The 21,748-nt window shown below is 43.4% G+C and overlaps 5 protein-coding genes across 7 annotated transcripts; 2 read left to right on the top strand and 3 right to left on the bottom strand.

The window, feature by feature from the left end:
- Positions 1–191: 191 nt before the first annotated feature.
- ik (IK cytokine) lies at positions 192–5,575 on the bottom strand. The gene is made up of 20 exons (XM_086057718.1): positions 5,397–5,575; positions 5,001–5,067; positions 4,828–4,920; positions 4,460–4,519; positions 4,219–4,386; positions 4,039–4,153; positions 3,346–3,416; positions 3,198–3,244; positions 2,831–2,994; positions 2,655–2,763; positions 2,135–2,174; positions 1,885–2,047; positions 1,787–1,808; positions 1,623–1,720; positions 1,452–1,525; positions 1,319–1,376; positions 1,150–1,238; positions 911–1,019; positions 788–822; positions 192–340 (listed from the first exon to the last, which is right to left on the bottom strand). Exons 1-20 carry the CDS (start codon positions 5,404–5,406, stop codon positions 313–315), a joined length of 1,620 nt encoding a protein of 539 aa, XP_085913844.1. The 5' UTR covers positions 5,407–5,575; the 3' UTR covers positions 192–312.
- Positions 5,576–6,153: 578 nt separating this feature from the next.
- On the bottom strand, positions 6,154–7,725 carry ins (preproinsulin). 3 transcript variants are annotated; one of them, XM_086057682.1, is made up of 3 exons: positions 6,828–7,725; positions 6,577–6,760; positions 6,154–6,449 (listed from the first exon to the last, which is right to left on the bottom strand). In XM_086057682.1, the coding sequence occupies exons 2-3, from the start codon at positions 6,749–6,751 to the stop codon at positions 6,280–6,282; spliced, it is 345 nt and encodes a 114-aa protein (XP_085913808.1). In that variant the 5' UTR covers positions 6,752–6,760; positions 6,828–7,725; the 3' UTR covers positions 6,154–6,279. The 3 variants fall into 3 exon arrangements, with proteins under 3 accessions (XP_085913808.1, XP_085913807.1, XP_085913806.1); XM_086057681.1 differs by having other exon boundaries at positions 6,577–6,827; positions 7,031–7,725; XM_086057680.1 differs by having other exon boundaries at positions 6,577–7,725.
- A 3,917-nt stretch (positions 7,726–11,642) lies between these two features.
- cdx1b (caudal type homeobox 1 b) lies at positions 11,643–14,076 on the top strand. Its single transcript, XM_086057679.1, has 3 exons — positions 11,643–12,195; positions 13,471–13,619; positions 13,805–14,076. Exons 1-3 carry the CDS (start codon positions 11,643–11,645, stop codon positions 13,994–13,996), a joined length of 894 nt encoding a protein of 297 aa, XP_085913805.1. The 3' UTR covers positions 13,997–14,076.
- Positions 14,077–17,613: 3,537 nt separating this feature from the next.
- Positions 17,614–19,147, top strand: LOC147161237 (ribonuclease kappa-B-like). The gene is made up of 3 exons (XM_086057683.1): positions 17,614–17,891; positions 18,512–18,594; positions 18,761–19,147. The coding sequence occupies exons 1-3, from the start codon at positions 17,814–17,816 to the stop codon at positions 18,903–18,905; spliced, it is 306 nt and encodes a 101-aa protein (XP_085913809.1). The 5' UTR covers positions 17,614–17,813; the 3' UTR covers positions 18,906–19,147.
- Positions 19,148–19,606: 459 nt separating this feature from the next.
- ndufa2 (NADH:ubiquinone oxidoreductase subunit A2) lies at positions 19,607–21,523 on the bottom strand. The gene is made up of 3 exons (XM_086098984.1): positions 21,363–21,523; positions 20,245–20,351; positions 19,607–19,838 (listed from the first exon to the last, which is right to left on the bottom strand). The coding sequence occupies exons 1-3, from the start codon at positions 21,464–21,466 to the stop codon at positions 19,747–19,749; spliced, it is 303 nt and encodes a 100-aa protein (XP_085955110.1). The 5' UTR covers positions 21,467–21,523; the 3' UTR covers positions 19,607–19,746.
- Between the last annotated feature and the right edge of the window lie 225 nt (positions 21,524–21,748).

The following is a 21,748-nucleotide window of genomic DNA, read 5'->3' as shown; positions in this document are numbered from 1 at the left end:
ATACACATTGACGCACAAACAAATCTTTCATTTACTAATTTCAATATTTTTTTTTATCTTTTTTATTTTTTACGTTCAGGCGAGTACATGATCAGAAGTTTATTAACAAAAGTAGGTCATGAGATCCACAAAGACAAGAAGAAGCTTTCACAAATTAGACACTGGAATCCAAAGAACCAAAATCCATGATGTCGCATCAGGTTTCCTTTTAATCAGATGAAATGGATTGCGTGTGCATGTATGGGAATAAAATCAATAACTCCAACTACTAACTGACAACAGCGATTGCTCAAATACAACAAAAGACAAAGTTCAGTATTTGGGGCGTTTCACATCCACCCTGTGGAAGAAAAAAAACAAAAGACAGGGTCAAAATGTGCTGAGGAACGCCATAAAGAGATTTTCATATTGTGAGTGAGGAGAAGCTAATAAGTGAATGGTTCAGAATGCAGTCTCTGCGTTCGGAATCATTCACTTCAAGTGAAATAAATAAATATATATATATATATATATAAAACAATTTTTTAAATCACGCTATAACAGAACCAGGAAAACTGTATCGTGATTCGGGAGTGAATGACAACATTTGGACTCATACATTTCTCCTGAATCCCAATATAGGGATTTGTATAATGTTAAGACGACATAGTTCACTCAGAAATCCACTAAAGATCCCTGTAAAGTAAATATGGGAGCAAGCTATACGCACTACACAAAATGGCCGACTCACTACATAGGACACAATCTCGCGACTTAGGAAAGATTTCCAACACAGACGACGACTCACCCATCGGCCTCCATCCTCTTCCTCTTCTCGATGATCTGAAAGAGAAAAGGCGCACGATGATGACATCATCAGATTGACAAGACAGCAGAGGAGGACGGCGCGTGCTCCGTTTTCATTTCTCACCGCGCTGATCTTCTTCCACTGGCGATCCAGCTCCGCCTTCTCGTTGGTCTCCTTGAAGCGGCGCGTCTTGCGGCCTTCCGACATCTTGATTCCGTACTGGAACGCCGCCCTGCGGGGACACGTGCGCAAATACGCCATCAGGTGGGCATGCTGAGGTTTTGGAGGCTCCCACAGGCGCATAAACAACTTTTGTGAAATGACGGGCCGTTTCCTGGCGGAGTCACACCGTATGTACGTACTTGGGCAGCGCCTCCTTGTTGTTCATGTAATCGGAATATTCCTCCTGAGTGTCAAAGTCCCAGCGACCCAGTGGACCTTTCTTGTTGCCCTGGAACGCCACGCGCGGTCACATGACATCAGCGCTCAAAGCGTTCCATGACAAACGCTGGTGGGACGGACGGGACTTACTTGGTCCATCTTGCTGTAGTCCACTTCCTCGTCACTGTCCACGGCCAGGTCGTCCATCCTGCACGCACGCACGCAAAAAGCCCATTTTGTTTTCATTCGAACAGCATTGTGCGTGCGTGTCAATGCGCCTTACGTAGCAGGGTAGCACTCGGCGTAAGAGTTGGATCCCCCGAAGAAATCTCCAAGATGTTCCTGAGCTTCTCTTTTCTGTGAAGGCGTGACGCACGTTAAGGACACACACAGCGCACGCACACGCACGCGCACACACACGTGTTGGTCCCTGGCCCCGCCCACGTGATATGACGAGAGAAGGATATGCATCCTGGCCCTTCCATTGGTTGGCTGCAGCAGCTGCAAACTTTTCATTGATCAACTTGAGCTGATCGCGCACCGATCCCGGACCTGCAAACGCGACAGCGCAAGTTTGATCCAAGCTCGCAAGAAAGTTGACATTTCTGTGTCGCATACCTGTATCGGCCTCCTCCGCCACCTACACACAACACATGATTTGTTTTCAGTCCAACGGCTTTATTATCACTATAGTGTGTGCGCGCGCGCGCATTAACCTGTTGTTCCTTGTCAAAGTAGGCGTTTCTCCGCTTCTTCTCATCCTCTCTGTCTCGGTCCCTGTCTCTGTCCCTGTCCCTGTCTCGTCGTCTGTCTTTGTCTTTGGGAGGTTTGGACGAGGACAGCGCCGACGGCACGTAGTCGGCGATGTCGTCAAAGATGCTGCGCACCACAAGACGCGCACGCACACTTAATGAGAGCGATGACCACCGCGAGGGAACATGAACAAGTGTGTGTTTTCTTACGGACCCGATATCAGCTTCTGGAGCTCTTTTTTCATCCACTTTACCTGAAACACATTCCACGCACGCACATGTCACATGTTCTGTCGTCATACTGCAGTGGCGCCGGTTTTTAGCACCACCACATTGATGTTAATTGTTAGCACATCTGTGGGATTTGACATTTTGGGTTAGCGTCAAGCTTAAGCTATGGCGTTGTTTGAAATACACAATTGGGACCCGACTCCCGTGGTTTTCTTTAGGTCGATGCTGATATGTGGAAAAATGAAATTTTGATCAAACCAATTTACAAAAAACATTAATTTGGATTATTTTACAATGCTTTGTCCTTTACTATTTAAGTGGGGGGGTCAACAAAAATGGTACGATTATTTGCCAATTCTGTGGTGGAATGCTTGAATGTTGTCTTTTTCTTGTGTTGTAAAAACAGTTGGCAAAAGAATAGGCTGATATTTGTCCATTTTAAAAGAGCCAACATCGCCTGATTAAATCGCTCGGCCAATTATTCAGTCGGGACAATCGATCACCTTTGTCCTTCTTCTTGATCTTCTTGTGTCGAGTTCCTTGGCGGAGGTAGGAGAGGATCTGCGTCAGCTTCGAGATGACGATGTCGTTGGTGCTCAGCGTGGTCTGCGCCTGTCGCACGCACAAACACGCAGGATGAGCGCGCACACGCCGTCTCGTGCGGCGCGCGTGTGCGTACCTCCATGCTGGGACAGTCGGCTTTGCTGCGTATGAGCGTGGTGGGGATGTCGGTGTCGGTGAACTCGTCGTCCAGGTCCACCACGTACGCCATGCGGCCCGGCAAGAAGAGCTCGTTGCGCTCCAGCGTGCCCGAGCGGAACACCATGCGGTAGATGTTGCGACCTGCTCAACGCAATTTTTTTTTTGTTGTTGCATAAGATAGCATTCTATGATGCTGGACTTCAGAAAGACATGTCATAACTAATCATGATTAATTAATTGTGACTCCTTTTGGTGTATACTATTTGGCCACTGGGGGCAGCATAACGCAGCCGTGCAGACGGCTAAGAAAACAGCACCGTAAACCGAATCCACAGTGAACTCACCGAGACGAGTCTTGAATTCAATCTTCTCTTCTGGTTCCACATCTTTCCTGCCACACGCACGCACACACGCGATAATGGAGAGCGCAATGTGAATTGTCAAGGTCACAGATGACGAGACATGACGAAGGTCAGGAGCGTGAAGACCTACTTGGCTTCCTTCTGGACTTTCTCCATCATGTCTTCTTCTTCTTTCTCTTTGCTGTTGATCTCGGCTCTCACCTGACACACAAAGCAAACAATATGCTTGCTGAGATTGCACCCTCCCGCACCCTCGAAATCAATTTCTGTTTGTCCAATCCTCACATGCTCGAGTACATTTTTTTTCCTATAGCAATTGGTATTTGGAACATGAAGTAACATGAAGTAAGCCATTTCATTCATTGTAAGTTACGAGTCACCAGTCCTCACAAATACATATATTTGTATCACATGTATTATAGCTAAATTGTGTTATAGTGACATCTTTGCACAACCTATGTCAAATAAAGCATGAACAACAATTGTATTTAACTTTTTAATACATCTCGACATTGTATTTAATGCTTCTTATTTCCATAAAAGGCCTTCATTGCAGCGAATTCCATTGAATTACTTTTAATGCTTTTTAATGACTCTTGGAAACCCTGGAACAAATTAATTACATTTCCATTCATTACAATGGAAAACATTAACTTAGTTTGCAAATGTTCCAGTTTTGAGAACAGGATACAAATTAATTCATACCCTGAGTATTCAATTCATCATTTTAGAATTGTCCACTAAAAAGTGATTTGAAAGAATTTGACTCCTCATTTCTCTATAAAACTAAATTAAAATCCTGTATGCGTCCATCCCTCCTCACCTTCTGCAGCAGAGCAAAGTCGAGACCTTTCACCAAGTGAGTGTGCTCCATGTCACCACCCAAGAACTTGGACTCCTGGATCAGCTGACGTCGTTTCTCCGCTGCAGACTTGTCCCTGCATGACATTAGCATATTAGCACAAGCCATGGTGTTGTTACAGAAAGCACGAATCGCACTCACGCCTCGGCAGACGGTCCCACGGCTCGGTAGTTGGCGGTGGTGCTGATGAGTTCCGTCTCCTCGTAGTCCTTGTTGACGCCATCCCGCCGCTCTCGGGCTCGGTCGCGGTATTTCTCGGCCAGCTCGCGCTCGCGCTCCATCTCTTGCTGGCGTAGCTTAGCATAGTAGCTAAGAATCGCAGAAATACAACAGCAGTCAGTCATCAGGTCAAGATGAACGATGTTTGGAGAATCAGTCGAACCTCTTTTTCTTCCTCCTCCTCGCCGCAGGATCTTCATCTTCATTGTAGTCCCTCGGCATTCTGGGAAAAAAACAACTGTTACTGTACCAGTTTTGTTATATTGTGTGGTTGCTGTTATATGTAATGTCACGTTCTTGTAGCAATGATTTTAGAATGTTATGCCGCTTAAGTCATATTGCTGTCATGTCATGTAATCAAATTGTTGTCATGTTCTTGTAATATTACGTAGTTGCAGTAATGTTTATGTGGTTGTAGTCATGTTGTTGTTGTCATGGCGTCACGTGTCGTAATTTTACGTTGCTGTAGTCAGCAACAACATGGTTACAGTAATGTTATTTTGTTTTAGTCATATTTTGGTAGAGGCGCACTCATGATGTCTGGACTTGGAAGGCGGGGCCGATGAAGGTGTGGCCCGCGGTGTCATCAGCAACTTCCTGAAGTCGTCATTGGTCAACTTTGATCTGTAGAGCAACACATACACTTTTGTTAACCAAGATAAACACACATATGAGAGTGCAGGAGCGAGTCTGTAGATACTTACTGAGCAGCTGATCTGCTGTCATCCACATCGTGACCCTCGGGAGCCAGAGGGTTTGAATAACTCTCCGCTGAAAGAAACACGCACGCACATTAGCGTAAAGCAGGCAAACACTCACATCAGGACCACACATTTGGTTCATATAGGTAAGGTCACGTCATGATAAAAATCCAAATCGTAATCGTCCAGAATGACTGAAAGCTCCCCGACATTTTATATTTTGGCCATATCGCCAAGAATAAAAGAAGCATATTGAGCACATCCATCACAAGTTCCAACTGGTCTGCTCTCGCCTTTTAGCAAGAAAGCAGCTAACTAGCACATCAGCTCATGCTAGCGCTAGCTTTGCAATGGTCACGAAGCTAGCACAAGAGCTAGCATGCTAACCGGGCGACTTACTGTCGGGCATGTTGACGGCGTCAAGTTGTCAACCTTCCCCACTGTGAAAATTTGCTTTGTGTTGGATTTGTTTGGATTCAACGACAATGCTGGCAGTTCAGCGTCACGAGCGGAATGGCACGAAAGATGTTTTCTTTCTGCGTCTTCCTCTTCGTGCTAAACGGCAGCGGTGGCGAACAAGAGTAGCACATTGACGCCCCCTACTGATTCGGAATGCTTATTGCTTTGCCTGACAGACGGAGCTGTTCATTTAACGTAATTGGGGGAGAGAGAAAAAGATCTTGGACTTGAAAAATTCCATTAAAGATCTAATGATTGTATTTGCTCTAATTTTAAAATTCCATCAAATATCTAATGATTTTGTTTATTTCAATATAATACGCTCTATAAATGATAAAAAATGTGTTGTCATCAATCAAGTATTAAATAAAATAGAGTCGAGTAAATACATTGATTTGAACATAATAAATGTATTGTATTGTATATTGTATGCCTTATTGCTTTAATGCCAACGAATAAAGTAAATGTGTCCTGTATGTCCAAAAAAATGTGAGATAAATGTGAAGTAAGAGTATGAAACATAAGAGAGATTTGATTGTTTCAAATAGTATACACAAGGCGTTAATTCTTTGTTTTATGTTTAGCTTGAATGCGCTTTTTCTCAAGTAAACAAAAAAACACAGCTCTGGAAATGCTTGTAGGTCGCACTTTGTGAAAAAAATATATAAAATCATATTGTCCAACCACATCAACAAACTTCTGTGTCATTCAGAAAAGTTTATTTTTTAGGAAAAATAATGTCATCTATTTTGGCGGCAGACAACATCACCGCTGCTCTTGTCACCATGCCGCCAGGCTAAGCTAGGCTAGGCTAGGCTAACGGTCAGTTGCAGTAGTTCTGCAGGTCAAAGATGTTGCACGGCTTGTGGCAGCACTGCTCCACGATGCCTCGCTTCACCAGCACCTCCATTTGGTCCTGGAGGCCCTGGAAGTCCAGTTCCGCCTCCCCCTTGTCGCCACCGGCCGCCTCGCCAACCTTGGGCGGGAGGAAACCTGTGCGCATGCACAAACAAACACCGTCAAATTACACTGCATCATCGTGACATCACACCAGGTGTGACGTCATCGACATCAGGGTTGCCGTGACGACACTTCTGGACTTCTGGGGCACGGGGCTCACCCAGCAGGGGGTGCGTGTCCCTCTTGGGGTTGTAGAAGAAGCCGCGGTCTCCGCAAACCAAGAAGAGGGCGTCCACCAGGTGCGAGCCGCACAGGTGTTGCGGGTCGGCGGCGGCGGGCCGCGACGCTGCCATCAGGACCAGCAGGGTCGACGCCTGAAGCCACCACGACGCCATCACGGGGAGCTGAACGGCAAACGTGTCAGGGCCGCACATCTATCTGTCAATCACAGCACTAGGAGGCGGGGCTTACCTGCAGGGGTCCAATGAGAATGAAGATGACAATGAAAAGGAGCGAAGGAGGTGTGAGGACGAGCACGCCACCTGCCAGACTTTTATAGGGCCAGGCCACGCCCACTGGCAGTGCGTGTGTACGCGTGTGTTGGCGCTTTTAGTAGAACAAACACAACAAATGAGGCGACTTGATGTGATGAACTGCCACAAATATTGACTCACTTCCTCTGATCACCTCCACGTCTTCTTCTACTACCGATATTTGGCAGAGGTCCTGGTCCTCCAGCATGTCCTAGTCCTGCAACAGGGTTCGACTTAAAATGGCTTTTGAAGAGTCCGGGATTCGGGTGAAGGTCTCATGCCATCCAAATCCCATTTTTCCCACTGTTTCACTCTGTGTGGCGTCATGCTGGTCAGTCGCCGCTTGTCGTCACGGAGGATGACTTTGAAAGCCAAAATGGAGGCAAATTCTTCCTCCGGGGGAACCTGAGCATCGTGTGGGCGTGGACGTCCACAATTCCGTCAGTTCTCGAGCAGATCCTTGTCCTACGGTGGGTCTGGTTCTAAAGTGGGCCTTTGACCACCAGTAGGTCCTGGTCCACTCGAGGATTTTGAGCAAGTCCTTGTCCTCCATCAATTGCTGTTTTTCAGCAGGTCTTGCTTGACCATGCAAAAGGTCCTTATCATCCAGTTGGTCCTCACCCTCCACCAAGTCCTCGTCCTAAATCAGGCTTCCTTTCTCAAGTAAATCCATGTCCGCCATTAGATCTTGGTCCTTAATCAGGGTCTCATTCTCAAGCAAACCCAAATCCGCCAGTAGGTCCTGGTCTTGCATCAAATTCTGAGCAGATACTCATCCTCCGTCAATCGCTGCTTCTCAGCAGGTCTTGACCTTGCAAAAGGTCCTTATCATCCAGTAAGTCCTCGTCCTAAACCAGACTTCCTTTCTCAAGTAAACCCATGTTCACCAGTAGATACAGGTCCTCCATCAGATTCCGAGCAGGTCCTCGTACTTCAACAGTTCTTGGTTCTCCAGCTTGTCCTAGTCCTGCAACAGGCCCGTATCACCTATAGCAGGTCCTTGCCTTCTCGCAGTTCTCAGTTGTCCATCACGCCCTGGTTCTATATCAGGTTCCGGTCCATGAGCAAGTCCTAACCTTCCAGCAGGTCTTCGTCCACCAGTAGGTCCTTTTCCTACAGCATGTCCTTGTCCTAAATTCAAACAAATAGATCTTTCGTGGACTTTTTTTTTTTTAACTATCGCAATACATTGTATAAAAAAGTCATGCTTAGGGAGTACAGAATTTTCCAGTGATGCTAACTGGTTTACTGTATTTTTGGACATATTTGGAAAATCTTTGCGGTGTTTGCTGAGGATAAAAAAAAAAAAAGCTGACAGAAGGTTTGATGATGTCACTGGAAAGTTAAGTAAAAAAACAAAACAGCAGTGCGTGTCAGCAACATGCTGACACAGCTCACATTGAACACTAAAGTCAACAGTTGCCGTGACGACATCGCCACAGTGACATATCCATGGCAACGGATGGCGACTAGAATTTCTCAGAAATGTACTAAGAACATTTTACGTAGAGAGTCATTTTCTTTGAAAACTCACTTTCTTATAAAGAAAATCCAAAGCATACCACATCGTCGCGTGAAAACACGACCGAAGGCAAACAATTTAATCAATCAATCAATGGACGCAAGATTATACATCTCGGTCCTCAAGTACCCCTATCCAGCCTGTTTTCCATGTCTCCCTAAGCCAACACAGCTGAGGATGGTTATCAGGCTTCTTGCAGAGCTTGCTTGATAGCTGATCGTTTGAAAACACCTGTGTTGGCGGTGGGAGACATGGAAAACAAGCTGGATAGGGGAACTCGTGGACCGCGTTTGAGAACCACTGTTATGGGATGGCTAGTGGCTACGTCATCATAGCCGGACACGTCACTTCCGTGGCCAACACGACTCCCGATGGATGACAGGCCGGACGTAATTTTGAGCGTGGTTGTTGCAGTATTCAAGTGACCACACGAGGGCGCCACACATCAACAGTAATCACCCAAAGGAAGCATCAACCTGAGACGGATACAACCAGACCACGTGACTGGAAACCGATGAGAAGCAGAACTCACCAGAATCTGACTACAACCTGACCCAAACCATATCCCTACGAGAACATTAAAATAACCTGTCCGGAACCAGACCAAAACCAAAATTCCAACTAGATCCTAACCAGGTCTGGCTTGTACCTGAGAGGAACATGACTCGACCCAGAACCTGAACTTCTCTAAATCCTTCTACAACTTGATTGCAATTATAGACACGGACTGGAACTTGAGTAGAACCAGATCCAGACTGAGTATATGGCTGGAACCAGACTAGAACGAGTCAGAACCTGACTCAAACCAGACTCCAATCCTAACCATAATCTGACTAGACCTGACAAGAACAAGAACAGAACCTGAAAATAGTGCCAGAACCTGACCCGAACATGTCTGAAACCTCATACAATCTAACGAGAATCCGACCAGAACCAAACCAGAACAGTGAATATATGTATATGATGTAAAGATATAAGTTTGCACTGCAGTTTTGCTTGCCAAGAATTAATTTGTGATGTCAATATTTTTCATTACGACGTCATCAAACGTCCCCGCTGTGATTGGTTCATCAATTGTCGCGATTGATCATTCACTTTAGTGTCTATGTTTGACCACAAGAGGGCAGCGTCACACCACGTTGAATAATGCCTTTTTTCAAACCGTTAGCTGAGCTATAAAATAAACTAAGCCATGCTAGGCTAGGCTAGTTGAAGGGGTTGAGCGAGCTGCGTGAGCGTCAAAGTGTGTCAAGGAGGTCATAAAAGACTTTAAAAAAAAAAGGGTTGTAAAAGATTTTATGACGGTGGCCATGTTGGGCTGGTTAATGTTTGCTGACGACAGGTGACACAAGATGGACGCCCTGAGCACAACACACGTACACACACACACGCACGTACGCACGCACGCACGCACAAGCACGCACACACACACACACACACACACTTGCTTCATTAGCTTCATTTTTCACGCTTTCCAATCCGAAGCACACAATAATTAAATATTATTGCCACTTATTGTTATTATTATTTTAAACATATGGCGAATTTTTCATTTTTGTTATTGAAAGGATTATTATGTTCTTTAGGCTACATATGATCTCACATCAAATTTCTGCAGCCACACCCACCCATTAAAAATAAGTCAAGTAAATGCATTTTTTTTTACCTTGTTTGTTTTTAATGAACGATATTATTCAAAACTATTTTACACTTACTCTATATTTGGTGATTTTAATTCTAAACTCAACTTTATGAAATGTTTTTACATCAAAGAAAAAATAGTCATTAATGTGTCAAAGATTAAAATAATTGTTGTAATAAAAATACAGTGAATATTCATAGAAAAGTATGTGAATTTTAATTTTGAAATCAAATGATTAAAATGCATAAATACAGTAGCCTATATGTAATTAAATTAATCATAAACTGCATTGTTTTGTTAATTTGTTTGTTTGCTTTCAAAAAAAAAAAAAAAGTAATAAATGGTTCTTAATTACTTTCCTTTGAAGACCGACAAATTAATTGCACCACTAACACTTGAGATTGATGAGGTGCACGCGCACGCACGCACGCAGAGGTGAAGAGTGTGTGTACCTAATGAATTGTCCTTTAGGGCCTGACACAAAGAAAAGTCATGAGTGTAAAACAATAAAAAGGTAAACTCGTAAATCCATAAATGGTCGTCGCCGCCGCAAAATTTCACACGCTGCAGGAGAACAACTGGGTCGACGTCCACAAATGTTCGGATTTTTTCCCTTCTTCCTTTTACAGAAACTCTCAAATCGAAGACATCAACACGTGACCTTGAAAATTTTCGCTTCTTCTGTTAGCTTTTGCTTCGTTTTCTGTTTGGTTTTTCTTTTTTGTTTATTCCAATCAAAGGTTCAATTAACTCCAGTTCAACAAAGGCCACAAAAACTAAACACGCACACACTAATGTTTTTATTGCTATAATTATCAAAATAGAGTGTAACGCGTGTGTTGACTGGTGAACGTTTATGAAAACGTTTTTTTTAAATGAGAATTTATGATGTATGAGAATTAAATATATATATATATATATATATAAAAAACATTTTAAAAATCTCAAATGAAAACTGAGTTGTCTCATTTGAATTTGAATGTAGGAAATAAATGATATACAATAATAATGATTGACTAATTCATAAAATCGACTTTTTGAAACAACTTTTCATGGTGATCATATTGCAGCAGGGGATCATACATACCTACATTTGTTTTTCTTTTTTGATTGATTGGAGTTTGTGTTTCTGATGAATTTGTTCTATAAAACATAAACAAAGATTGCAATTAAAAATACAATTTCATGTTCCTTATTGTGTACCTATATACGTAAGCATTCATGAAAATAAATGTAAACATATCAAGTGAGGTTATTTTTTAATATAAGTTTTGTGTATATAGGCTGTGTTATTAAAATGGCAGCTATAGCCGATATCAACAGAAAAAAAATAACAAGACGAAATGTAATGATTATTGTTGAAGTTGAAGTTTTCAGAAGCTGGTGTCGATGTTAAAGGTGAGGGAAGGGGGATGGCGTGTGTGTGCGTGTGTTGCAGGTGAGAGCAATAAAGTTGACCACGTGACCCGGCCACTTTATAACGGGCCGCAGAGGTGCGCGAGGGCAGCAGGTGAAGACGCACTCGGACCACATAGGCACGTCAGGCGAGCGTGTCCGCACGCCCCCCTCCCTCACCCCCTCCATCCAAAATGTACGTGAGCTACCTGCAGCTGGATAAGGACCCCCCCATGTACCACCAGAACCCCGTCAGCAGACACCCGGGCCTGGGCCTCAGCCCGCAGAACTTCCAGGTTCCAGGCCCGGCCCAGTACTCGGACTTCGCGGGCTACCATCACCACCACCACCACCACCACCCCTCAGCCCACGGCCTCGGCGCGGACCCCCACCAGGCCCAGCAGAGCGCGCCCGGCGGGGCCGGGGGCGGCTGGAGCCCGGCTTACCCGCCCCCGCCTCTCCCTCACCCGGCGCAGCCCGCTCGGGACGACTGGGCGGCGCACCACTACGCGGCCGCGGCTGCCGCTGCCGCCGGCGTGCAGGCCGGGCCCCCGGGGAGCGCCATGGCCGCCGCCGGGGGCCCCAACCTCGGCTTCAGTCCTGCGGATTTTGGCGGGCAGCCCCCGCGGCCGCTTCTGGGCGCGACTCAGCTGAACGCGCCTACCGGCCAAGGCCCGGCCGGCTCCCCGCAGAGGAGGAACGCCTACGAATGGATTCGAGGCGCCTCGACGCCGCTCGCCAACCCCAGTAAGGCCAATCAAACATGCCCAAAAAGAAGAACCATTGTCATCATTATCATCGTCAACATTGACCTTAATATTATTGCTGTTCATTACTAACATTAATAGCGGTAGTCTGACAACAATCATTTATAGCTCATATTTATTACATTTATGTATTACTAGTGACAAGATTATATATACTATAGTTAACACATTGACAATAAAATCATAATTATAATAATAATTAAATTGTGGCTTTTGTCTATATTATGTAGCTAAAGCTCCTGTTATAATTATTTGCACTCTTTTTTATGTTATTTAGGCCTATGCGCTGTCTGACATTATTAAACGGCAGTAATACTTAATTCGTATAATTATCATTACTTTTGTTAAATATCAATGAATTACTCTTTTCAATATCTTACATAAAAATGATTTTCATCAATGAATCTTTCGGATAATTTATTTTATTTTATTGACTATGTATTATGATGATTCTTGTGTGCAGATAATAATAATAATAATAATAATAATAATAATAATAATAATAATAATAATAATAATAATAATTATTATTATTATTATATAATATTAATTATTATTATTATCATTATTATTATTGTGTGTGTGTGTGTGTGTGTTTGAGTGAGTAAGAGAGCGAGAGAGAGAGCGAGAGAGAGAGAGAGAGAGAGCGAGAGAGAGAGAGAGAGAGCGAGAGAAAGAGAGAGAGAGAGAGACCCCTGTTCTATATGAGCATGCAGGCAAGGAGTTGATTGTGTTTGTTTTCTTGTGACCTTTTAGCAACTCGTGTTGATTTTGTGAGTGTCACTGTGTGTGTATAGCGTTAATTGTCAATCATGGCGTGCTAATGACAAGCTAACGCATAGCAGATGGACTAGGAACACAAACAGGAAATAAACTTCATGAGGGCTAAAATGCTAAAAAGCTCATAGCAAGTAGACAGGAGTGACTTTCAGATTGCTATATGCTAAAGTCTAAATGGAAGTTGACACACTTGACTGATTGCTAAGCAGGAAATAGACACAAGTAACTTCCTCACAAGGGCTAATGCTAAATGCTAAGCAAGAGGAGATTGATAGGAATGACTTCACGATTGCTAAACAGGAAGTAGACAGGATCGAGTGGCTTCCTCAGTTTTAAAGAATAAAAGAGAAGAGGAAGTGGCCAAGAGTGACCTAGTAGCAAGTAGACAGGTGTGACATCCTGCGTGCTAAACAGGAAGTCGACAGGTGTGAATTGAATTGAGTGCCAAATACTAACAGGAAGTATGCGTTCGCAGACGGGAAGACGCGGACAAAGGACAAGTACCGGGTGGTCTACACGGACCACCAGCGTCTGGAGCTGGAGAAGGAGTTCCACTACAGCAAGTACATCACCATTCGCAGGAAGGCGGAGCTCGCCAGCGCCCTCAGCCTATCAGAGCGACAGGTGAGGCTATTCATGTTAAAATTGCTGGCAAAAAAAAGGGAGCACATGCACCCTTCAGTGAAAATGCCCAAATTGGGCCCAATTAGCCATTGTCCCTCCCCGGTGTCATGTGACCCCTTACAAGATGTGAGGAGCGATTGGGGAGCAGGTGTGTTAAATTACCCATTTGTATTGGTGGCCTCCAGGTGAAGATCTGGTTCCAGAACCGGCGTGCCAAAGAACGCAAAATCGGCAAGAAGAAGCAACAGCAGCAGCAGCCCGCCTCGTCGTCCTCCAGCAGCGTCGCCATGGTGACCAGCAGTAGCAGCGGCCTGGTGTCTCCGTCCGGCCTGGTGTCGCCGTCCTCGCTGCCCATCAGCATCAAAGAAGAGTTTTGAACCCGGTTCCTGTCTTGGTTTTTCTGACCTCCTTCATCGGCTCCGGCGATGTTGCCGTGGTGACCGTGACCAAAACTAGGAAGATGACGGACGGGGCGCTGCAACAAAAACAACAGACAGCGACATTAGCATGCTGATGCTAATAAGCAGTGTGGCAAGCATTCACCAACCATGCTAATGGCAACTTGATGTTGGATTAGCAAATAATGCTTTGATGTTCTGCGACTGTGGGACTAGTAGTCGAAAAAATCTCAACTCAACTTTATCCATGTGGCTAGAAGTTAGCTACATTAGCATTTCGATGGTATTCAACAGTGGGACAAGAAGTTAGCAACATTAGCATATCATAGCTAATATCATTCAACCATAAGACTCATGACAGTTTAGTTACATTAGCATACTGATGGTATTACACAATAGGGCTAGCATTTAGCAACTTTAGCATGCTAATGTAATCCTGATGTTGGACTAGCTAGCGATCAGCTATATTTACATGTTGATGCTTCTCAATAGTACTTACCATATGACATTCTGATGTTGGACTAGCAGTAAGCTACATTATCATGCTGATGCTATTCAAAAGGCGGGCTAGCATTCAGGTACATTAGCATACTAATGACATGTGTTAGACTAGCATGATGATGCTATGCAACTGTGGGACTCGAGGTTGATGACATCTTAAGTCAACTTTATTGCGCTGAGACATTAGTATGCCGAGGCAGCGTGCTAATGTAGCTAATGCTATTTGTCGGTGGGAAAAGAACATTAGCTGATGCTGTCAGACCTTGGCACTATACAGTTACCTACATTAGCATGCTCATGCTACCCAACTGTGAGCTCGCTGTTAGCGACATTAGCATTTGAAGACAAACATGCAGTTTTGGAAGCACTTGTGTGTTATTTAATAGGCCCCGCCCCCATGCATGTTTGCTTGTGTTTTCATTTGATCATCGACCCTTCCTGATTGGCCCCCATGTTGGTGCCAACCCTGTCCGCTTTGTGAAAGGTCGCCATCCATCAAGGGGCGGCTAAGGCCGAGATGGCGAACTTGTAAATCATTTTCATTTTCGTCATCTCATTTGTATCGAAAAAGTAAAACTAACAAAATCTGCTCTTCAGACTTATTTTTTCTTCTTGTTCTTTTCATTTTTCCATTTGTAGCAAGTCACACGCAAGTCCTCACAAACTTCACACACACACACACACACACACACGCACACACACAAGGCAGACGTTAAAGCATCGAAACAAAAAGTCACGATAGCCGCTCATCTCTCATTACACACGCACACGCACACGCACACGCACACGCACACGCACACACACACGCAATGAGTGATGTTTATGACAAGAGGTAAAATGGAGCAAAGGACAAAGGTCTTACACACACACACAAACACACACAGCCTGTTGAGGTGTGGTGTCCGAAGAGCAAACACAATGAAGGATCCTGCTATCAGTGTGTGTGTGCGTGTGTGTGTGTGTGTGTGCCCGAGATGAACAGCCATCTTGAGTTGCGGCCTTGTTAGTGTGTTTGAAATTGGACGGTCGTGCATACGTGGCAGCATATAGGTTTGACCGGGGCTTGCCGTGGGTGGCGTTTGGATGATGTCCTTACACCGCCGACTAAACACTCTAACAAGGTGGGCGGAGCGTCCCCCGTCCTCCATAAAGTTTTATTGAGGATGACGACAATAAAAGGTTTTGGGTTTTTTCACCACGGAGACGCACCAATGTTTACCTGGTTGACTTTTTTTTTCTCTCTCTCTCTCTCAACAAAATGGCTGCCTGCATGCTGTCTTCGCTTCGTCTAATTGGTCCTTTTGCCAATCCAAGATGGCGACTGTGTGTGTGCGTATATGTGTGTGCGTGCATGTGACCTTTGTCCCGGTGATATCTCGTCCCTGATTGGTTCATAAGTGTCATCTGTCCCACTGACAGACGCCATCTCATCTTTGGGGGTTAGCAGTGTGCTACCGCGGGCAACGATTGGATGCCGCCATTTTAGTGATATATGTGTTATATTTTCTTGCATTATATACTTCATGACATACACTTTATGAAATAATTACATACATTTGAACACAATTGGGACATCTTTTATATTTATGATATGTATACAGGTTTATTATATGTCTAAATACATGCATTATAAATTTAGACACTATATATACATACATATATATATATATATATATATATATATATATATATATATATATATATATATATATATATATAATGGACACAATTACATACAGTACATTGATACATCTGTATGTAGTTTTTAGTACATATATAATTACATATTTATGACATATACGTATTTGAGATTTGTAAAGATACATTTATTTATGCAGATTTATTGAATTCCAACATTTATGACATATTAATACAATTTGCACACATTATGGACATTTCTATGCATTTATGACACATTTATGACATACATATATGCATTTAGGACATATTCATACACATTTATGACATGTTGTTTACGACACGTTTATGACACATTTACAACATAGTGTTATATTAATGATAATCATAACAACTACGTGCGCGTGGCATCTTTGCTACCACGTTTACCGAGCAGACAAAAGCCGAAAAGGAGAGAAAACGAAGCACGAATTTGATGAGAAAGAAAAAGAAAGTGAGCACAAACAAAATGTCCTCCACTCTCGGGACACGCCCACACGCTTGTAAAAGTTAATCATTGGAGCACACACACGCACACGCACACACACACACACACACAATGTACAGTCAAAACTTTATGGCTGCTGAAGATCTTGAAACTCATATCGGCTGTGGGAAAAAGTGACTTCCCGCATGAGGGTTCACACAACACCAGGAAGTTCGTTTAATGTAATAAGTATAATAGTAATATAATAGTATGTTTATAAGCAGTAAGCTTTAAGTGTACGTTAGTAGGAAATAGGAATATATAGTCAATATACTGTACTCGGACTAACATGTTAATATGTATGATTAACACATTTAATATGTACTGCGTTTAATCTTTATGTATGATTATGTATGCATGTAAATGTGTATGAAAGTATGACTAGCATGTTTATGTACTGTATACAGTTGCACTAGTACACACTATGCACTTGTGTTGTTGTGCACTGTATGTTGTACGCAAGGAGAACAGAAGAGTGTTGTCGCCCCCTGTCGATGGTCGTCCTCACTACAGTAACACCAATAATGTTGCTTTAAGAATACTAGTCATTAAAGAATAACAATAAGACAGAGTTTTATTTCTAAAGAGTATATTTCATATTAGAAAATCCTTTTTTTTAACGGTTTGGTTGAAGCTTACTTTCAAATAAAGTCATGTCTATTTGAATCCTTGTGGTCATGAAATTGACATCAAGGCTGCCACACCACACTTATTAAGACGCGTGGAATCTAGGGGCGTAAAAAAATCGAGTGAAAATTCACCTTCATTATATGAAAACGAATAATTACTAATGACGTTTAATTTCGACTGAAGAAGTTACAAGGGAAGGAAAGAGGAGTACGCTGAAATAAAAACAACTGCTGTAAATGCAAGATTGTAAATAAATAGGCGAAGCCACACCTCCTACCAGTAGACGGCGGTAATGAGACACCAACAGAAGAAGAAGAAGCGGAATAAGCCGATGCTGGCCGAGCTTTGCCGAGCTCGCGGAGATCAGCTGACTGGAAATCTTCTACGTCGGCGCGGCCGTCGTCCTTCAGTCCTTCCTTCCTAGGCGGCTTTTGTTCTTGTCGAAGGGCCACAAAAAAGAAACACTTGTCCTTGTCGTGTGTGACTGCAGAGCGCGAAAAGATGCCGTCGTTGCTCTTCTGCGGCCCCAAGATGGCCGCGTGCGGCATCGTTATCAGCATCTGGGGCGTCATCATGTTGGTAAGAAAACTCCTCTAACGATTGTTATTATTCATTATTTGTGGTGATAAACGTGACGGCGACGATGGTCGCAGGCGGTTCGCGAGCGCATTTTGGCGACAGAAACGCTGTGCCGACGTTCGACTCAGAACAGAGTGTCACACAACACAACAAATAAGAAGAAACGATAACAATGTTCGTCGGTTTCCTGATTAAATCGATGTTTAACGGTGACATAGAAAGAATACGAAGAAGGATATTGAATGGCGGAATATTTTTTTCCCCCGTGATCACGTGACTTTCCAAAACAGGAAGTGCCAGAATTAAAGTACAAATAGAGAAACACTTCAGCGTCAAAATATCGTGCGTTGAGCTTGTTTACAATTAGGAGGTGGATGAAAACATTGTGTTAATAACTATGTCGTGGATGGCACTTTTTGTTCATTACTACAATGCGATTGGAGATGAAAGGGGCATTTTGATGACACTAGTATTGATTTAAAAAATATGACTGGAACATTTAAATAATAATACAAATTGTTTATATGGCCAAATAAGTGTTAAAATACACTTTTGTTAAAATTGCAATGTCATTAAAACACTTTGTTGACAATTTGGAGGCGTTTGTTCATTTGCGGCAGGCGATGCTGGGAATCTTCTTCAGCGCCAAGTCAGCCGTACTCATCGAGGACGTCCCGTTTACCGAGGAGGACATCCGCAATGAGTCAGTGCTGCAGTTCTTCTTTCAGCTTGCCATTTTTGTAATAGTTATTCTGTGATACACGTCTATTTTTTTAGCAAGAAGTGTAACATTTTGAAAGGTGCAATGTATAGGAAGGCCTTTTCCCCTTCCAACAGGAAGTGACCTCATTGCATCTGTCTTCCCGCAGTCAACACCCTCCTCAGAACATCTACCGTCTGTACAGCCAAGTGGGCATCAACTGCTTCATCGCGGCCTCCGTCTACGTGGCGGTGGGCGCCGTGTCGCTGTGCCAGGTTCGACTCAACAAGCGGCAGGAGTACATGGTGACCTAAGATGGCTGCCCCCGCTCCCCTGCAGTGACCCATCGGCTGGAGGAAGGAAGCCCCGTAATTTATTTCACGTTTTGTGTTCATGTTGCCGTTCCTCTGTTGTGACCTCGTCAACATTTTTTTCTGCAAGTCGAAACGTGACAGGAAGTGTGCATGTCAAAAGTTGTGTGAATGTCAAAATAAAATGTGCATGGATGTGGTTTTGGATGTGGTTTTGTGTGGAAATAAAATTGACAAAAAAATCATTCGGCACTAAATTCTTTTGGGAAAATAGTGGTGGCCATATTGAGACTGTGGGTCCAACTTGGTGATTTCCACTTAGGGGTGTACTCACTTTTGTTGCCAATGGTATAGACAGTGTCCACGTGTAGACTTAATTTGAGGGGAGAATACATTTACACTATAGACAAGCTATACGGACTACTGTACAATACAGAAAAGCAAACAATGTATGGAACGCTGTTTGCTGGATGACGTTCAAATATTCAATCGGTCGAGAATAGCAAGACCCTGAAATGTAGATGGCAGCTAAGCAACAATCAAAAAAAAAATCATTCACAGGAAAGATTTGTAAAAATGGTTTTGAAGTCAATTGTTAGTCCTGCTTGGAGTGAATAAAGAAGTCATGTTATGACACTCTGCTGCCCCCCTCAGGACACGAGTCACTGCTGAAGGTTCCCCAGGACCAGCTGGAGCCATTTGAGTTAGTGCAGTTGCTTTAATTCACAGTCCAATTTAATGAAGCCTTTTTTTTTTGTTTTGTTTGTTTTTATGTTGACATTTATTATAATTATTATTCACATCAATACATGACAAGACGCATATAATGGGGTGGGTGCGGTGGTCAAGGTTTTGACTGAACCAGAGTGTGCAGACTTTGGGCCACCTGATCAACGGACATGTTGTCCAGGGAGACGCTGTGCTCCTTCCCCAAATCTGTCAGTAAACACACCACAACATGGACAGCGTCAATGCAATTTTAGCGCTCAAAGCACGTCGACTTTACGACTTGGTATAAAAAAAAAGTCATATTGAAATTGATGTCAGTCAGGATTTGACGCCTATTATTTTATTGATGCACGTGTTTTAGGAGCATAGTAACTAATACCTCAAGTAGAAATATTTGAAGATACTGAATGTTGCAAAATGTCAGCCAACAGCTTCAGTTGCAAGTTCGTATTGTTACTTTTAGCAAAATCTCAATCTCGTGATTGTGGCGTCAATGAATGATGCAAATGCATTTTCAGAATCATTCCCCAAATCACTACAAAGAGATTTCAGGCGGAACCATGTGGTAATACCAAACGAATTTTCTCCACAACGATGTCGTGCTGTCACTCACCGTAACGGCCGCACAGCCGGGCCTCCACTCCGGAACATTCTCGGACCAGGATGGGGAAGTTCGCGTTGGCCCGCTTCAGGTCCACGTAGTGCTGCTCCACAAAATCTCTGAAAAGCAGCGTCAATGCAAAGAGAAAGCTCAAACGCTAGCAAGGCGAAGGCACAAAATCAAAGAAAGATGGAGGAGTACTCTTTAATCGCAGTAGCATTTTACATTTTTAAATAACAAAGAAAAAAAGCACAGACAGTTTCCAGCTTGCTCTCGACATGTACACTTTCGCTTTTCAAGTAGGGCTGCAAATAACAATTAATCAGGTTTAAGAAAAAAATCATTTCCAATCCTTTATTCTAAATCAGGACATGATTTGACAGTGTACAAAATACACAAACAAATTGATGCTGATTTAGTTCCTGGTTTGTTCTGGAACATGTCAGAATATCAGCAAAAATGTTGATCATTGTTTTCCAAAGTAAAAGCAGATGTTTGTTGATGATTTAAATATTTTGAAGATAATAAGTCCGCTTTCCTGGAGGACAGCAAAGGGCTAAAATTCCAAGCATTCGGAACAATTAAATAAGGTTTTTCAACAAATAATCGATTCTCAAAATAGTTGAATAGTTAGAGGTGCCAATGAATTAACTGCTGAACTTCGAGCAGAAACGTGGACAGTTCTGAGGACTGTTCCAAACGCTCTCTTGACATGTCCAGTTTCAATATCAAGAATCAACACATTTTACATGACCCAAAATACACCGCTGAATCTAAAATCTATTTTAGTAGACACGCTTGAGTCGGACCTTTGCAGCATCCGTACAAAATATTCTCATCCTCTAAAAATAATGGCCTAAATGATATTTCGACAAAAATCTGTATTCAGTTGCTATTCTTGTTCTCGGAAAAAAATAAAAACATGACTTCAGCCATCGTTTTAAGAGGGTGGTGAGGTTTTAATTGTTATGTCACTGCAGAACAAAAGTAGCAATACACTTCTTGGGCGACTTTGACGTTAGCCTTTAGCAGAGGCTAGCTACCAAATGCTAGCAGGTCGGCGAGGACAGTGGAACTTTGTCCATTATGTCTCCGTGTTCACGTCCCCGGCGGCATATTTGGGGGCTTACCTGGCCCCTTTGCTGGCGGCGGACGTTTGGCAGACGTGGATTCGGATTTCACGGAGATTTTTGCCCAAAACGGAACCAATACCTCGGACTACGGCGGCCGCCATCTTGGCTTGTTGTGGTGATTGTAAGGGAGGAGTGAGCCCAGTTTCCGGCCTGGCAGGGTTCAATTGTAAGCCCCGATTTTGCCTGAACAGGAATTTTATTTACGCACACAGACAAGTTCTTAAACATTGTAAAATGACCACTAGAGACTCATTGCATCAAATGCTCTCGGATTGGGCCGTGTGCTTGCGATTCAAATCATATTCCAGTGAGTTGAATCGAATGAAATCGTCGAATCGAATGAACCGTCCTTGAGTCGTATCACACCCCATCTATTGAGATTG

The sequence above is a fragment of the Leptonotus elevatus genome, chromosome 16 (assembly GCF_054856555.1).
Source record: "Leptonotus elevatus isolate MCC_2025b chromosome 16, RoL_Lele_1.0, whole genome shotgun sequence".
Classification (NCBI taxonomy): Eukaryota; Metazoa; Chordata; class Actinopteri; order Syngnathiformes; family Syngnathidae; genus Leptonotus; species Leptonotus elevatus.
The sequence above is the reverse complement of the archived record's forward strand: the minus strand, read 5'-3'. Positions and strand labels throughout refer to the sequence as shown.

What these genes read in the sequence shown, in the direction of transcription:
- LOC147161237 (XM_086057683.1), top strand. Translation starts at nt 17,814, where the DNA reads ATGCCGTCGTTGCTCTTCTGCGGCCCCAAGATGGCCGCGTGCGGCATC. An exon ending in TCTGGGGCGTCATCATGTTG is followed by an intron (nt 17,892 to 18,511) that starts GTAAGAAAACTC and finishes CATTTGCGGCAG; the next exon opens with GCGATGCTGGGAATCTTCTT. An exon ending in GAGGAGGACATCCGCAATGA is followed by an intron (nt 18,595 to 18,760) that starts GTCAGTGCTGCA and finishes GTCTTCCCGCAG; the next exon opens with TCAACACCCTCCTCAGAACA.
- ik (XM_086057718.1), bottom strand. An exon ending in GTGGGACCGTCTGCCGAGGC is followed by an intron (nt 4,154 to 4,218) that starts GTGAGTGCGATT and finishes AATGTCATGCAG; the next exon opens with GGACAAGTCTGCAGCGGAGA. An exon ending in AAAGTCCAGAAGGAAGCCAA is followed by an intron (nt 3,245 to 3,345) that starts GTAGGTCTTCAC and finishes TGCGTGTGGCAG; the next exon opens with GAAAGATGTGGAACCAGAAG.
- ndufa2 (XM_086098984.1), bottom strand. Translation starts at nt 21,466, where the DNA reads ATGGCGGCCGCCGTAGTCCGAGGTATTGGTTCCGTTTTGGGCAAAAAT. An exon ending in GCCGCCAGCAAAGGGGCCAG is followed by an intron (nt 20,352 to 21,362) that starts GTAAGCCCCCAA and finishes GCTGCTTTTCAG; the next exon opens with AGATTTTGTGGAGCAGCACT. An exon ending in CCGGCTGTGCGGCCGTTACG is followed by an intron (nt 19,839 to 20,244) that starts GTGAGTGACAGC and finishes GTTTACTGACAG; the next exon opens with ATTTGGGGAAGGAGCACAGC.
- ins (XM_086057680.1), bottom strand. Translation starts at nt 6,790, where the DNA reads ATGTGCGGCCCTGACACGTTTGCCGTTCAGCTCCCCGTGATGGCGTCG. An exon ending in GGACACGCACCCCCTGCTGG is followed by an intron (nt 6,450 to 6,576) that starts GTGAGCCCCGTG and finishes GCATGCGCACAG; the next exon opens with GTTTCCTCCCGCCCAAGGTT.
- cdx1b (XM_086057679.1), top strand. Translation starts at nt 11,643, where the DNA reads ATGTACGTGAGCTACCTGCAGCTGGATAAGGACCCCCCCATGTACCAC. An exon ending in GACGCCGCTCGCCAACCCCA is followed by an intron (nt 12,196 to 13,470) that starts GTAAGGCCAATC and finishes ATGCGTTCGCAG; the next exon opens with ACGGGAAGACGCGGACAAAG. An exon ending in TCAGCCTATCAGAGCGACAG is followed by an intron (nt 13,620 to 13,804) that starts GTGAGGCTATTC and finishes GGTGGCCTCCAG; the next exon opens with GTGAAGATCTGGTTCCAGAA.